Source organism: Muscardinus avellanarius (genome assembly GCF_963383645.1).
Source record: "Muscardinus avellanarius genome assembly, chromosome: 6".
In the NCBI taxonomy this organism is placed as follows: Eukaryota; Metazoa; Chordata; class Mammalia; order Rodentia; family Gliridae; genus Muscardinus; species Muscardinus avellanarius.
In genome coordinates this window covers 140016715-140033958 of record NC_137791.1, presented here as the reverse complement: position 1 = coordinate 140033958, position 17244 = coordinate 140016715, and the positions used below count along the sequence as shown (strand labels likewise).

General features: G+C 53.5%; 1 protein-coding gene across 1 annotated transcript; it reads right to left on the bottom strand.

Annotated features, from left to right (window-relative positions):
• Window positions 1–917: 917 nt before the first annotated feature.
• Window positions 918–16727, bottom strand: SLC49A3 (solute carrier family 49 member 3; the record flags this gene model as incomplete). The annotated part of the gene is given in 13 exon segments (XM_080697302.1): window positions 918–1010; window positions 1012–1250; window positions 1568–1677; window positions 1924–2081; window positions 2266–2418; window positions 2801–2917; window positions 3001–3138; window positions 4200–4276; window positions 4434–4647; window positions 4871–5029; window positions 7428–7653; window positions 12791–12848; window positions 16670–16727. Coding segments are annotated over 13 exon segments (1800 nt in total).
• Between the last annotated feature and the right edge of the window lie 517 nt (window positions 16728–17244).

The window sequence follows — 17244 nt, the reverse complement described above, 5'->3', positions numbered from 1 at the left end:
CCAGTGTTCAACAAGGGACAATAGACTAGGCCCCTGGGGTTGGGGGGTGGGGGTCCTGGGGGCAGATCAGGGATGGAAGCCCTGGACACCAGAGGGTCTGTCCTGGCCCAGGGGCAGGGCTCTCAGCAGCATCCACCCCCTCCCACTAAGCTCCCTGAAGCTCCACCCTCCACCAGCGCCTCTTGGGACTCCCTAATCCTCCCCATACCTCAGAGTGCCCTCCCCCATGGTGCTCAAAGGCTGGAGCTGGATACCTGAGCACCACTGACCAGCTCAGTAATGGGGGCACACTAGGAGCCTGGTCAGCCTTTCCACCTCCCCTTCCTCCTCTGCCCTGCCCCCAGCCCCCCTCCCCTAGCCTCCCTTCCCTACCAACCCACAGAAGCAAGACCAGAGCCAAAGGAGCTCAGCACCTATAATTGAAAGGTGTCTGGGCCTCTGAGGCCTCCTGCAGGGCCTGAGCCCCTGACTCCCCACTAGTGCACTCATGTGTAGGTGGGCCAGATGCTGGACTTCACCTCCATCAATGTGGCAGGCAACCAGAACTACAAAGCACTGAGCTAGGAGCTGAGCCATGGGGAAGAGAAAGAAGCAAGGCTCCCCAGCCCCACCCCACTGCGGCTTGTTCAATAAACTTGAACCACGATTGCCTGCGTTAGCCTCGGCCCGCTTCTGCAGTAGGGCTGGCCCCTGCACCTACCAGCTCACCCTCAGCCCCTGCTGCTCATTCTAGGCCACCCACCCACTGCTGCCCCCGCTGGCCAACACCGTGGTTCTGGCCTAGCCAGGGACTGCCCTGCCTAGTCAGCACCCATCGGCAACGGTTCTTGCTACAGCCACACGGCCTGCCTGGGGACTGAGGGCCATCCTGTCATGCCCTGGGCCACGTGCCACGGACACGAGCCCGGGTAGGGCTCTCAGCTGCAGCCGGTACAGCCAGGGTGACCCGAGACGGTCTCTCCTTCCCCTTCACGAGTCGGCCCTGGCCACAGTCTCTGTGAGTCCCTGGGGATCCTGGGGTAGCGAGGCAGGACCAGGAGCTTCCTGCAAGCTGGAAGCTGGGGGCACCGCGCTGGCAGCCTCAGATGTTGGCTCTGGAGTGGGGCTGGTGGTCCTTGGCTCCTGAGCACACGCCCTGGACGGCAGGGACTCTCCAGACTCGGCCTGCATACGCCGGTATGGTGTGCGGAAGAAGAGCACCATGACACAGGTGAAGAAGGTGCACAAGCTGGCCATCAGCAGCAGGGAGGCTGGGGACACAGCACATGCACCCTCCCTCAGCTGGGACCCGCAGCAGAGCCCCCACGGCGCCCCTGCGTGGCTGCGATAGGCAGAGCCAGGTGATCCAGATCCAGACAATTCCAATAACTATGGCCAGAGCATCTGGGCAACAGCCCCGCTCCCAGCCCCACGGCCCGAAGCAGGCTGACGGACCTGTAACCGAGTCACCAGCACGGGGCCTCAGCAACAGCACACGACAGCCACTCTGACCCCTGTCAACTAGGCCACGCCAGGCCTCCTAGCTGCCTCAGCCCCCATCTCTGGAGGCCCCGGCATGGACACTCACCCGTCCAGTCCAGCGGATCCTCGCCATGCTGGCAAGTGGAGAAGGCTGGCTCTGTGCGCGGCATGGTCAGTGCTGTTAGCAGCACCATGATGATCACGCCCTCGGCCTGCCTGGACACACACAGCCCTCAGCCTGGCAAGCCGGCTGCGACCTCATAGGACAAATGTCCATGCTGCACGTGTGCACTGGGCACTCGAGGGCAGCAGGGAGCCCAGGCCATGCGGGCTCAGCGGTGGCCAGGCCTGCACACAGCAAGCACTTGGTACCCCTGACCACTGCAGCTTAGTCACTTGGTGGCAGGGGAGGACAGGAAGCCCAGAGTGGGGTTCTGGGCCCCAGGGCCAATGGACACTTACCCCAGCACAAAGACCAGGCCGGCAGCTGCACCCTCACCCACGGGGAAGGAGCACTCAACAGCCAGCTCCATGGCCACGGGGGCCACGGCGAAGCCAAAGAACCCAAATAGGGAGCAGATGGCAGCCAGCGCCAGAGTCTGTCCCTGCAGCCGGGACACCTGGAAGCCAAGATGGCAGAAGGGGGGGGGCAGGGCCGGCCATCAGGGGAGCCTCCTCCCACCCAGGAGCACCCAGCAGGCAGGGCCCAGGCCTGAGAAAACAGCCACCCACTCTGGCCAAGCCACCAGTGCCCTCACCAACCACCCACCTGCTCCGGGGACCCCTCCTCCTGCAGGCACTCACCAGGGCAAAGGCCACGCAGGCCAGGGAAGCCAGGCAGAGGCCTATCTTGGTGGCCTCAGTGAAGCGCTTGGTCCGATCCACATATAGGCCAAGGACCAGCGCCCCGAGGATCCCAAACACGATGAAGAGAGCCCCACAGAGACCAGAGAAGTCCTGGAGGAGGGGCAGAGAGGCTAGGCACCGTCATGGGCCAGGGGCCACCAGGCTCCTCAAGGCATGCACCTGGCCCGGGGAGTGCCCCAGGCCCAAACTGGACAACACAGCTGGCTGCCTGCCTGCCGGTGGGATTCCTGAACGGTGCACCACTGCAGAGCAGGGCTATCTCCAGCCAGCCACCGGGCCCACAGCAGAGATGGAGACATTCCCCCAACCCCACTCCCAGCTCTGAGCCAAAGGGCAGAGGGCGATGCCAAGTGTGAGGAAGGTCGTGACCCAGGGAAGCCCACTTCTACCAGGAAGGACACCAGCCCATCCATGTCAGAGTGGACGCAGCACCCGGGTGAGGCAGAGCCTCATGGGCAGGGCCAGTGCTCACATTCGAGTAGCCGTTCGCACAGAGTATCTGCTCCAGGAGGGCTGAGAAGCTGGAGAAGATCCCGATGCCACCCCCAAAGCACACAGCCAGAATGATGTAGGCCTTATTCTTCACAAGCTAGGAGGAAAGGCATCTCTGAGCCCTGGAGCCCCAGAGGGCTTGGCCAGGGCTTTCCCTCACCCGGAACCTATGGCACCCACCAGCTGGAGCCCGTGAAGGAACTTCTCTGAGGTGGAGCTGGCAGCCCCAGCAGAGGGTGGAGTGGGGGGCACGCTCTCCCAAAGGCAGGTGGTGGCCAGCAAGCAGGCAAGGGCAGCAGGGGCAATGTAGACGCCAAGCTGGAGAGAGGGTGGGATACCACAGGTGCCACACAGACACCTACACCCATGTGCTCATCCCTGCTCTGGGCCCAAGTCATCCCCCTCACTGGCTTCCACCCACCCTTTATATGTCGTCAGTAAGCCCAGGACCTGGGGGCCCCTTGCACTCCACCCTCACCACCCAGGAGCTTCATACACCTGGCTTTCAAAATACCATTCCAGATGACTCCCTCCTTGCTAATGCCAGTCCAGCTCCCTGGTATCCAGTCTCACCCACCTAACAACCAACGCACACTTACATCAGAAGCAGGTCATACAAACATACCCAGGTATCATACTGACAGGTGTGGGGACACAGGTGTATAGTGCACACATCACACATACACACCAAACGCATGCACATACTATACATGTATGTGCCACACACTATATACTTGTAATACTACACACATGCACACACAACAGGCATGTACACAGCACATTAATATACCTCACAGTCTCACGGATGTGCATGGCACACACATGCACATGTGCATGCACATGACACACACTATGCTACATACACACACTACACACACTACACACCCACACATGTGCATCCCCACATATACTACATACCTGCACATGCTATACACATACACACACAACAGATACACACACAATGCACATGTAGTATGTACCGTATATGTGCACAAGCAACACACTACATACCTCCACACACTACACATGCACCAATGCACAAAAAACAGATATGCACACAATACACACATGTACACACTGTGCATACCACACACATGCATATACCACACATGCCATATACATGCTCACTCATGCATGCACACCACATGCACATGCACACAATACACATGCCACAGATATGCACACGTGCATATACCATGCCACATATGTACACAGTGTACAATATATGCATATGATATTCCACGTCTGCACATAGCACATGTATCTGTAACACACATGTGCACATGCCATACATGTGCAGACACCATACCTATGACATACTTGCGCATATCACACAGGTGCACATACAGCATACACACACCCCTCACGAGCTTCCTCACCAGTAGGAGGACGTCCTCTCCCTTCTTGACCAGGGCGGGTGACAGCACATTGGCCACAAGGATGCCCAGAGGGTTTGCTGGGTAGACAAATGGACAAAGAAGCACACCAGCTCTGTCATGACCAAGCCTTGTCCCCAGCCACTGGGAGGAGCCTTGCTGGGCCTAGAGGGCCCTGGCACCCAGCGGGGGGGAGGAGGATGGAGGGGGCCGGTGAAGCTCACCCCTGGGACTCACACATGGTGGCGATCATGTTGGCTGTGGCTCGCTGGTGCTCTGGGAACCACAAGGCGGCCAGCTTGGCTGGAGAGAAGACGACCAGGTTCTGGGCCAGGGCGCAGAGGCTCTGGCCACTCATGAAGAAGGCAAATGGATTCGGGATCCAGACAGCCATGCAGGGCAGGGCACGGAGCACACTTCCAGCAAAGTTCAGCCAGGCACCCAGGATAGTCTGTGGGGATGGTGAGAAGGCTGCCAGCCAGCCCCTGTCCCCAGGTGCCCCTCTCCAGCCCACCGGGACACCCAACCTCCAGCCACCCAGGGCCCTGGAAGCTCTGCTGGGGGAGGGCCAGCCACTTGGGCTGGTGGACCTGGTCTGGGGCAGACCATAGCTCGCTCACCCACACACGGGGCCCTGTTCACCCCAAGCAGGCTGTGGTGTGGGTCTGACTCACCGCCCAGCGGAGCCCCACAGAGTCTAGGACCCAGATGGCTGCTATGCCAAATGGGATGGACACCACCAGGTAGATCAGTGAGAGCCAGTTGACCTGCTCCATGGACAGCAAGAAGTGCTGGGCAATGGTGTCCGCCACAGGTGCGAAGCTGAGCCACAGCTGTGGGGGACATGCGGGAGTCAGCCCAGGCACAGACACAACTCTCTGGCTCTGCCCTGGCCACCTGCCCCCCCCCACCTGGCCAGCCTGAGGGAGGGTGTGTGGGCAGGCCTATGTGTGGGGGCAGTCTACCTAAGGCGAGCTCTGGGCCCTCCTCCAGAGCCTGCCCTGGGCCTGCCACCCCCAGGGAGGACACCAGGGCAGCGTCACACAGTCCTGGACAGCAGACCACCAAGGCCAATAATCTAGCCAGAGCCTGCGGGAGCATGAGACCCCTCCCCAAGACTGGACTCGCCCTCTGAGGAGAGGTGCCCACTGTCTGGACAGGGAGGGGCAAGAGGGGCAGCTGAGGCGTGGCTGCAGGCAGGGTGGGCAGCACAGTAGGACACAGCTGGAAGAGCCCCATGCCCTGGAGCACAGCGGGTGTCGGGGAGGCGGGATGGGAGGAGGTGGGTGGTGGAGACTCCTTGTCAGCCTTCCAGGGACACGGGGAGCCTGGGCATGAGTGAGGCAGCCAGCAGCAGTGACCAGATGGCCTAGGGGTGGTCGAGAGGGGGCAAGGACAGAGCCGCAGGGACTACAGCACTCAGAGCCCAGAATGTTTGAGGAGTCTGCGGCACATCTGTTCTCAACTCCATGATGGGGCATCCTGCAGACAGGTGTTGGGCAGGTGAGGCTATCCCCAGGACAGGAGACATTTTCCAGCAGCATTATCAGTGGTAGGACTCAACCACAGACACTCAGCAAACAGCACCAGTGCCACACTGAGCTGTGGGAGGTCTCTTCTGGAGAGGCGAGAGAGCTGAGAGAAGAGGCTCACCGGGGTCTAACAGGGCAGCAGGGTGGGAGCCTGGACCACTGACAGTGGTGTGCCACCACAGCAGGTTCCTGCCAGACTCAACTCTGAGGATGCCAGCGCCCAGGCCACGCCCTCTGTGGCAGGGCAGGCAGTCCAGGCTTCCCACACAAGGCTTCACGTGGCAGAGAGCTTGGGCAATGGCTGCTTTGGGTTCCTTTTTCTCAGGACAGTGCCCGGGACAGATCGCCCAGGCCCAGAGTGAGCACCAAGCAGCCCCAGCAGCCTTCCACTGGGCCGAGCCCAGTGGACAGGAGGTGAGACTCTGTTCACACAGCCTGCTCTGCAGAACTGAGCAGAGCTCACCCTCGAGAGCCTCAGTCTCACGGTCATTCCTCCCTGAGCTGTGGCCCAGAGACACATCCAAAATGTGCAGGCAGGATGAGCAGAGCTGTCACACGCTGTGCAGGAGTCCTTTCACCCAACTGCAGGTGTGCCCAGCTCCTCCCCAGGACACTACTGCAAGCTCCCTCCAGAGTGCTGCGCCATCTCCAGGCCTTGCCCCAAGCTCTGCAGCACCTGCACTCTCAGCCCCTGGGAGCCTGGTCAGCACCTACAGGCAGTGGCTGGGGTTCCAGGAAACCTGCTCGGGGTCAACAAGGAGCCTAGCACTCACAGTAGAGCCCTGAGCAGGGATCACAATTCCTGGTGTCAGACTAAGATTTCCCTTTGCTCTACAATGCCAGCATGTCCCAGGCCTTCATGCAACCCTGTGTGCATCCTCAGATGCCAGTTACATTCCCTACACCTAGTCGTAAGGCACCAGGAGCCATCCCTGATCGGGATGGCTCATCCGGGCAGCCATGGCAGAGTCAGAGTTCTGAAATCACTTAACCCTACAGACCCAGGGAGAAAAGGCCTAGAGAACCTGCCTTTTAGATGAAGTGATGAGGGCTGCTGCTGCTGAACTTCCCCGGATCCAGCTGCCTGGTGCATCCCCAGGTCTGCACTGTGGGTCCTCATACAGACTAGCTGCACGCTCAGGTGCCCGCCCATCCCTGAGCTCCTCTGGGAAACCCCATAACCACCCCAGATCCCTTCACACACACTAGAAAGACAGCCACAGCACCAGGGAGGTGACATAGGGTGACCAAGGTGGGGGGTCGCAGGCTAACCCTGTGCAGTCTCCCTAGAGTCAGCTGTGTGTAGTGCACCTTCAAAACCCCCTCCACACTCAGGTGTGTTCAGGTCTCTGGATGCCTGCCCAAGGAACTTGGGGGCGGGGCTGGGCTGAAGCTAGAGCAAGGTTCACCCTGACCCACCTCAGTGCTATGGGCTGGGTTGAGGCAGCCCGGGCCTCTGGCTGCACCAGCTGGGGGCTGCAGAGTCCGGGAGAGCTGAGGCTGGATTTGGCAGGCCCATCTCCCCGACGGCCCCTTTCCTGGGGCTGGGGCAGACTTGGACGGCACTTGCCTGCCCATCCAAGAGAAGGCACCCGAGGCCCGAGGTCCCTGCACTTGCGACCCAACACTCGCAGCCTGGGGCTGTCCGGCTGTGAGGGCGCCGCGGACCCGCCCAGTGCCCCACATCCGTGGCCCATACCATGGCGTTGGAGCAGCTCAGCAGACTGACCACCAACAGGAAGACCCAGCGGCGCGCGTAGGCGCGGGTGCCCCGCGGCGCGTCCCCCGCCGGCCCGGCCATCGCTCTGGCCCAGGCGTCCTGCGAGAACTTAAGAGCCCAGCGCCGCGCGTGGGCCGACTCCGACTCCGCGGAAGAGGACTCCGCCGGCCGGGCGGGGCACGCGGGCCAGTCCCCGCCCAGAGGACTGGAGGAGGGGGCAGGGGACACGCGTCCAGTGGGAGGGGCCAGCGGGTCCGTGGGACCTTCCTGGGCTCGGTTGTGTAAAGCTGGGACAGAAATCCCTGGCTCAGAATATTTTTGGCTTCAGTATCCCCTCCATACACACACAAGAAATCCCTGCCTTAGGTTCAGTCCCCAGTGTGTGTGTGTGTGTGTGTGTGTGTGTGTGTGTGTGTGTGACACACACGAAATCAGTGCCTTCACACACAAAAGAAATCCCATACTGAAAATGCTCTTGAGTTCATTCTCCACTAACACACACACACACACACGCACACACACACACACATACACACACACTTCCTGCCTCAGAATGCCTTGGGTTCAGTGTCCAGTACGCCCCCCCCCCACCAACTCCCAACACACGCAAGAAATCCCTGGCTCAAAGGTGGAGATAAAGTCCCCTCCCACAGGGGCCAAATTTGTCTTGGCCTGTGTGCCCCCCAGAGATGGGCATGCCGGGGCCTGACGTTGCTTTGCCCCTCCAAGTTCCTGAGGGCTGAACAAGCATTAGAGAGAGGCCAGAGGCCAGCCTGGAAGAGGAGGCTGGAGTCAGCTTGACTAGCTAGACCTGCCCTGGGGGGAGCAGAAACTGGTGGGAGGGGTGGGGAGGCCTGAGGCCCCCAGCTCAGAAGCAGCCTTCCCCTCCCCCTGCTCAGGGCTGCAGTACCCATTTTCCAGTGGCCACAGCTGGCTTGGTGGGCTCAGGTTTCTGTTTGTTCCCTAAGAGGCCGTGGGTGGGGCAGAGAAGAGGCAGGTGTGCTGACCTGGGCTCTCACTGGACTGAGAGGCTCCAAGCCCTGCTGGGCCAGTGTATGGGTGGGGCAGGGACAACTGGTCAGAGCTACAAGATGCACTTCCCAGCCTCAGGTCATGGGCCTTAGTCCCTCAAACACACCCCATAGGCCACCGCTGGCTACTGCTTTTTGTGTTAAACATTGGACAGGTTGCCCCCACCCTCCCACCTGTACACCAATAGCAGTGCCCTTTGCACAAACAACTCCACAGCCCCAACCCTTCACGGCTCTCCCTGGGTCCTGTGCAGGCAGATGGAGTCACCCACTTTGGATTTCTTTTGAGAAGTTCTGTCCAGTAACAATGACATAATCCCAGAAGGACAGTCCACTTGCCATGGCCCTCCCCTCATTTCTGTCCCATCTCCTCTTCCTCTCCCCACCCCGACTTGCCCCACCCCACCATGGCCCCTTCCCTGAAGACCTAGCCCCTCAACTGCCTTCTGACTGGGGACTTCACTTTGGGGGCACCTGGTTCAGGTCTCACCAGCTGTAGGACTGGGTAGTGCCTGAGCCTGGTACTGTTACCAGGATCCTAAGATAGAAGACTGACTTGGGAGCCAACAAATTAGGTCTGGCCACTTGCCCCAAAAACCAAACAAGAGAGGTCACGGTGAAAGGCAGGAAAGGAACTTTAATCAGTGCAATCTACACTGTGAGGAAAAGGGGCCCCATGTCCTTAGCCTTCTTCAAGAGCTGACAGCGATGTTGGGATTATATAGAAAGGGGAATGAGGGAAGGGTGTGGGGTTGCATAGCTGAAGGCTTGCACAGGTGCAAGGGCTGCCCTCTTGGCCCCCTTACATCTTGATTGGATATGGTCTGGTCCAACATTGTTTTAGGATTATCCAGGTGGTATCTTGTCTATGAAGAAAATTGCTGTTGCCTGGGAGGTAGCTTCTACTCATCACAAGATATTTATTCATCAGACTTGTTGTTCCTGGAACCTAAGTGACTTAGAGCAAAGGAGATGGATGTAAAATGGAAACATAGAGGCCAGGTCTCTAATCCTGCTTCTGGCCACCAGTCAAACATCTGCAGGGAAATGGGAAGAATCTAAGTGCTTGTTATGTTAACACAAATCACAGTGGCTGTCCCTCCATCAGCATGTCTCATCCAGCTCCTTCTCCTCACTGCCCAGTTCTCCTGGGATGAGCAGATAAGTTCAACAATGCTGCAGGATACAAGACCAGCACAACAATGGACTACATTTCTATAAACAGTACCAACACGGATCATGTGGAAACCAAAATTAAAGGCACTTAAAATTACTTAAAGAAAATTAAATACTCAGATATAAACTTAGCAAAACAGGTGTAGCACTTGAATGCTAATAATTACACAGTATTAATGCAAGAAATCAACAAAGACCTAAATAAATGGAGAAGCATACCATGTTCATGGACTGGATAATTCAAAAGCATAAAGAGGTCAGTTCTTCCTACGTTGACTTGTAGGTTTAATGCCATTTCCATAAAAAGGTTTTTGTATACATAGGCTGGGAGAAAATATTTGAAAGGCCGGGCGTGGTGGCACACACTTGTAATCCCAGCATTCGGGAGGCTGAGACCTGGAGGATCGTGGTTCGCGGACAGCCTCTACTACTTAGTGAGGCCCTCTGCAACTCAGTGAGAGCCAGTTTCAAAATAAAAAGAATAAAAATTAGGTCAGGGGGTATAGCTCAGAGGTCAAATGCCCCTGGGTTCCATCCTCAGACCCGCAAAAAAAAAAAAAAAAAAAGGAAAAAAAAGAAAATATTTGGAAACTAACTATCCCACAATGGACTGTATAACTCAACAGTTTTAAAAATCCAGTTAGAAAATGGGCAAAAAGCTGGGTGTGGTAGTGTATGCTTGTTATCCCAGCATTTGGGAGGCTGAGACAGGAGGATCACAGTTTGTAGACAGCCTTAGCTATTTAGTGAGACTCTTTGTAACTCAGTGAGACCTGTTTCAAAATAAATAATAAAATCTAGGGCTGGGGGTGTAGCTTGGAGGTAGAATGTCCCTGGGTTCCATCCCTAGGTTTCATCCCCGGTACCAGGAAAAGAAAAGAAAGAAGAAAGCGGGCAAAAGACATGAGAAGGTATTTCATAGAACAGTGTGGCCAGATGGCAATAGGCACAAATGACTAACTTCATTAGCCACTAGGAAAATGCAAATTAAAACTACACTGAGACATCACCACACACCTTTTAGAATGGCTAAAATTATAACAGTGACAACACCAAATGCTGTCAAGGCTGTGGAAAATATTGGCAGTTTTGTACAAAACTAAGAATGCAATTATTATCATATAACCCAGTGGTTGTACTCTTGGTCATTTAACACTGAAAAATAAGCTTATTTTGACACAAAAGCCTGTACCCAAGCCTGAAGCAGCTTTATTTGTGATAGTCAAAAACTAGAAATAGCCAGGTGTCCCCTGGGAGTCGAATGGTTACGCAAACTGCCTATCTCCATGCCATGGAGCATTACTCAGGAGGCATGAGCTGTTAGCACACGCAGTCGTCTGGATGAACCTCACTAGGGGATGAGACAGCCATGGACAAGGGCGGGAAGACAAGCTAACTCCTGCGTGTAGTGAGCTGATACTTTGGCTGGGCAGGCGGCTTCTCCACCCTGTACTCCTTCCCAGGTAACTATGACAAGGAAGGAGGGACTACCCCAAAGGTAACGTGTGTGGTTCTATCTGCTGTGGTTGGGATGTGTCTGTCCCCTAGGCTTCATGTGCTGAGTGCTTGATCCCTATAGTGGGAGGGCCTCTAAGGAGTGGGCCTAGGGGGAGTCCTTGGGCCATTTGAGGTGCTGCCCTTGGAAAAGATAAACATAGTTCTCTAGTTCTCATGAGACTCCCAAATTGGTTCTCAAGAGAAATCTGTAATTAAAAAAACAACAACAGCAACCCTGACCCCCTACCCTGGCCTCCTATCTGGTGATATGATCCCTCCCTCAAACTCAGGGTCAAGATACCATCTGCCTCAAAGTCCTCACCAGAGCCAAGCTGACACTGGTATCAAGCCCTGAAACCTCCAGATCTATGAGCCAAACAAACTTCTTTTCTTACAAAGTTACCCAGCCTCAAGCACTTCATCATAGTAACTAAAAATGACCAACTAGCCGGGCGTGGTGGTGCACGCTTGTAATCCCAGCATTTGGGAGGCTGAGACAGGAGAACTGCAGTTCGCGGACAGCCTCAGCGACTTAGGGAGGCCCTCTGCAAATCAGTGAGACCCTGTTTCAAAATAAAGAATAATTTTAAAAAATGGGCAGGGGTGTAGCTCCGAGGTCAAATGCCTCTGGGTTCCATCCCCACACCCGAAAAAAAACATGAGATAACACACCACTTAGGCAACCCTTTTGGAAAGACAAAGCTTTAGAAATGAAGAACAAATTAATGGTTATGAGACAGTTAAAAAAGGCTGAGATGGAAATAAACCCCTGGACATAGTAAACTATGACCCTTTGTAGCATAAAGGGCTATGTCTCTACTCTTATTATCTTTTCAAGGGGCCCATCATGATACTCTGATAAAATCACAGAGGCAGAATGTACGGATGAAATTATTACTAGGGAAAAATCTGAACGAACCGGTAACTTCAGTTGCTCTTAGTTGACTTAAACACCCCTGGTTATGGAGGTCACACACAGCCAGACAACACCTCATCAGCATTCCCCTGCCCTGTGGCTCCACACACCTCTGGGACAGCCATGTCTTCCAGCTGTCCCCTGGTGACAGCATGGGCCTTTCATCTTGAAAAATGACCTCAGAGGCTTCCTGAATGCTCCACATCTTGTTATGCTAAATTTGTGTTTATCTGTCTTTATCTCCCTTCTTAACCAAATGTAAACTTCTATCAGCATCCCAAGCTGCCATTAATTGAGGCTTTTCCAGGCTAATGTGTCTTCCCTGAACAGTGTTTTGTTCAAAGTCAAGCAATGGAGAGCTGCTTTACAGGAATGGGCGCGCTCAAAGCCAGCAGCTCTTCCAGGACAGCACCAGAGGAGATGGAAGGGCCATCCTGTTTATTTCCTTGGTTTTCATCTGCTGTTCCCAGAGAATGTCAGGCATGTGAGGGCAGCATCTGTCTGTCCCCAGTGCCTACAGTATGAGCCAGCTGGCACAGCTCCTGGATGAAAACCAGGTGGTGGGAGGGAGGCCTCCCTGCCCAGGCCCCACTGCCCAGGCCTGCCAGGCAGGTTCCTCCACAGGCACCCACGCCCCCCCACACACACACACACATCTGTGTGGAGCCTCCTGGCCCCATCTGTTCCAGCAGCATACTTCCTCCCAAAGCCCAATGACTCACCTGTCCTTCACAGGTCCCTCCCAGGCCCAGCTGCTGAAAGCCCACATGAGATCCCAGCCTACAGCAGGATCAGGATCCAGGCACTGGCCAACTCAGAATGAAGGTGATGTCATCCTCCTGGTATAGAAGGGCTGAGCGATGGCAAACAGTTTACAGACCTGCGCTGGAGCATGGACTCATCTGCTGACTGCACGAGGGAGGGGTCCGGGCACTGTTGCCGGGCTCCAGGGGCCCAGCAGAGAGAGGATCCTGGTGTCTACCGCCAGCCCTCCCATTGGGCTGGAACTCATGAAGGCCCCAGAGCCAAGGCAATAGTATGGGTAGCCCAGCTGATTCCAGGTCTCGAAGGACCTGGAATTGGAAAGTCTCTTCTTCCTGGGGCTGCAAGTGACCTCTTCTCCTCCTCTCAGAGATCAGCCTGGTTCTACTGTGGAGTGTGCACAAACTGTCAGCTGCCCTGGGAAGTCTCCAGGAGGTGGTTACAGCTTCACAGTCCCAGTGTCTAAAGCATCCCAACCTGGCTGCCACTAGCTCTGCTCATGGGAAAGGCCTCCCCAGAGGACCCCTCTGAGATCGGATCCAACTTTCCATGTTGGGAGGGCACGGTGTATCTTCCAGGTGTGCTGGGAAGGGGTTTAGATCCAAGCATCTATTGTGATGTGTGACCTAGGATCTAGTTGTGTGAGGGGTGAGATAGGTATCATTTCTTTTCCCTGTTGGGTATGATATTGCTAATTTTTGTGCATATGGTATAGAATAATGATTTTATGCACATATGTGTTATGGAATAGTAGTTAGATTTTTCTGGAATGTATGGGAAGTGGGTATCCACTTTTGTGTATAGGTAGAGTGATACCTGTATGTGTATCACTCAAGTTAGAGATCAAATAGTCTATTTATGGTATGAAATACACATCTCATTCTTTGGTATGTATGGTGGGTTTTTCTTATTTTTTATAGGTGTGCTGTTTGAGACAGACATTTGCTTTATGTATAAAGATTATAAAGGTAGAAGATTGATTTTTTGTTTTTTTAAATTTTTTTTGGTTTTTTTTTTGGTAGTGGGAATTGGACCCAGAGACATTCTACCTCTAATAAAAAGGTTTAGCCATTTTCATTTTTTGTCTTGAAGCAGGATCTCATTAAGTTGCTGAGGGTCTTGTTGAAGCTATCCTCGAACGGGCAATCCTACTGTCTTAGCCTCCCAAGTACTGGGATTACAGGCACGCACCACTGCACCGAGTGTAAAAATCATTTTACTTATGGTATTGTTATGTGTGCCATGAATTAGTTATTTAAATTTCTTTTTTTTGTGGTACTGGGAATGGAACCCAGGGACATTCTACCTCTGAGCTCCACTCCCAGCCCTAATTTTTATTCTTTATTTTGATACAGGGTCTCACAGATTTGCAGAGGGTCTTACTAAGTAGCTGAGGCTGCCCGCCAACTGCTATCCTCCTGTCTCAGCCTCCCAAATGCTGGCATTACAAGCATGCGCCACCATGGCCGGCTTCTAATTTTTTTTGTTGTTGTTGTTATCTCATTTACCTAGTTTTATTTCACATGTGGATCTTCTTCCTGAGAGAGCTGACCAGTTGACAACAGCCTCAGGTATTTTTTAATATGCCTTTATTCGTGCATTATAGTCTTACATTATAATGTAAACCATACTGACAGTGACATGCGTGCACACAGCACTTGGAGCCCCCTCCTCTCCATTTCCCCTCTTCCTAATACAGAGTACTGAGATCCACATATGTACACAGAGTCGAAGGTAGTATTTCAGTTCTAAATATTGTATAGTTGCCAGATGTGGTGGCACATGCTTGTAATCCCAGTTCTTAGGGGGCTGAGACAGAATGATCACAGGTTTGTGGCCAGCCTCAGTTACTTTGTGAGGCCCTCTGCAACTTAGTGAGACTGTTTCAAAAATAAAAAATAAAAATAGGGCTGGGGGTGTGGTTCAGGGGCAGAATGCCCCAAGTTCAATCCCCAGTACAGAAAAAATAATCACAGTTGCCATTTAAAAACATAACAGATAGCAGGGCATGGTGGTGCATGCTTGTAATCCCAGTACTTGGGAGTCTGAGACAGGAGGATAGCAGGTTCGAAGCCAGCCTCAGTTACTTAGTGAGTCTCTAAGCAATTTAGTGAGACCCTGTTTCCAAACAAAATATAAAAAATAGGTATGGTAGTGTAGCCTGGAGGTATTAAGTCCCTGGGTTCCATCCCCAGTAACATCCCCCCGCCCAGAAAAAACTCATAACAGCCTGGCACGGTGGCGCACACTTATATATTAGGGAAAGCATCTGATTTTTTATTTTCTGTGATATTTCTCTGTGTATGCCGCATTGTAAGTTTCGGTGCCACTCTTGGAGGCACCGGCACCGGCCAGGCCACCGGGAAGGCTCTGATCTCGGTCTCACTGGCTCCAGCACCGGCCTTGCCTCACGGCAGGCTCTGATCCTGGCCTCATTGGCCTCGGCACCGGCCTCACCCCTCAACAGACTCCGATCCCGGCCTCAGAGGACCCAGCACCGGCCTTGCCTCACAGCAGGCTCCAATCCCGGCCTCACTGGCCCTAGCACTGGCCTTGCCTTAAGGCAGGGTCCTATCCTGGCCTCGCTGGCCCCAGCACAGGCCTCTTGGCATGGCAGGCTCCTATCCTGGCCTCAGAGGCACCGGCACCGGCCTTGCTGTGCATGGGTTCTGGTCTCTGTCACTATGAGCAGGTCGAGCAGGTCATTTACAGATGTTCCTTTTTTTCTTCCTTTTTCTTTTTTTTTTTTTTTTTTTTGGTGGTACTGGGGTTCCTGAAAACCCTTCTATCTCCTGATCTCCTGGCTACACTCCCAGACCTATTTTTAAAATATTTTTATTTGGAAACAGGGTGTCTTAATCCAGCAAGGCTGGCTTTGAACCTGCGCGATCCTCCTGTCTCCACCTCCCAAGTGCAGGGATTACAAGCATGCGCACACTTATAACCCCAGTACTTGGGAGGCTGAGACAGGCGTATCCAGGTTCACAGCCAGCCTCAGCTACTTAGTGAGGCCCTCTGCAACTCAGTGAGACTTTGTTTCAAAATAAAGAATAAAAAACAGGCCTGGGGATGTAGCTCAGAGATAGATTGCCCCTGGGTTCCATCCCCTCAGCACCACAATAAAATAAAATAATAAAATATTATTTTAACACATACATACATTACATACATACATACATACCAGCTTTATTGAAATATAACTTTACAACTTGCTGGCCATACAATTCACCTATTCTAGTCACCATGCATGGTGGCAAACACCTGTAATTCCAGTACTTGATATAGCAGGTTCGAGGACAGCCTCAACAACCTAGCGAGACCCTGTTTCAAAATAAAAAATAAAAATCGACTGGAGGTGTAGCTCAGAGATAGAATGCTCCTGGGTTCAATTCCCAGTACCATAACAAAAAAAGTGCTCCAGGTGACAGGGTTAGTGCAACATCACCACACGCAGTCTCCTGACTTCTGTATTAGACAGTCTTCATTCTGTGCCCCCAGATAGCTGATGAGAAGTACTGATAGGAGGGAAGGTTTAATTGGGTCATGGGTTCAGAGGTTTGGTCCATAATTGGTTGGCTCCAAAGCAGAACCATCACAAGGAGGGGTAGGCAGAGAAAAGCTGCTCATGGCCCCAGAAGGCAGAGCAAGAGGGGGAAGGGACCAGGGACAAATGTGGTCCCAGTGAGCCCACTGGACTCTTGGTCACCAGTGGACTCGTGCACTGATGAGGTTGTCACCTTGGCTCAGTGATCTCACCTCTAAGCACATGAGCTTTTCTGGAGGACATTCTATATCCAAACCATAGCGACATCTCGGTGCCCATAACAAACCACACTCACCAGTGTGCTCCTCACGCCCAGCTCCACTTGTCCTCCTTCTGTCTACGTGCTTGCCCATTCTGGACATTTCATATAAATAGAATTATATTATATATGGTCTTCTTTGCCAGGTTTCTTTTGCTTAGCATGTTTTTAAGGTGTTAGTGCTTTTTTCTTATTGCCCAATGATATTCAATTTATGGATATATCACATCTTAGTTACTGTTTGCCAGTTGACTGACATTTGGGCTATTTCCATGCTGGGGCTGTTATAAACGTGGTCACTCTGATGGCCTGAGAACCAGTTTCTGTGGACTTTAGTTTCCATTTCTCCTGGTTCTATACCCATGAGTATGCTTGCAGACTCCTATGCTAACTCCATGTTTAACCTTTTTCTTTTTTTGGAATAGGGATTAAACCCAGAGACGCTCTATTTTTGGACTTATACCCCAGACCTATTTTACTGTATTTAGTTTTTGTTTTGAAACAGGGTCTCAATAAGTTGCTGAGACTCTCACTACTTGCTGAGGCTGTTCTTGAACCCATGACCCTCCTGTCTCAGCCTCTCAAGTGTGTGCCTCCATGCTCAGCCATGT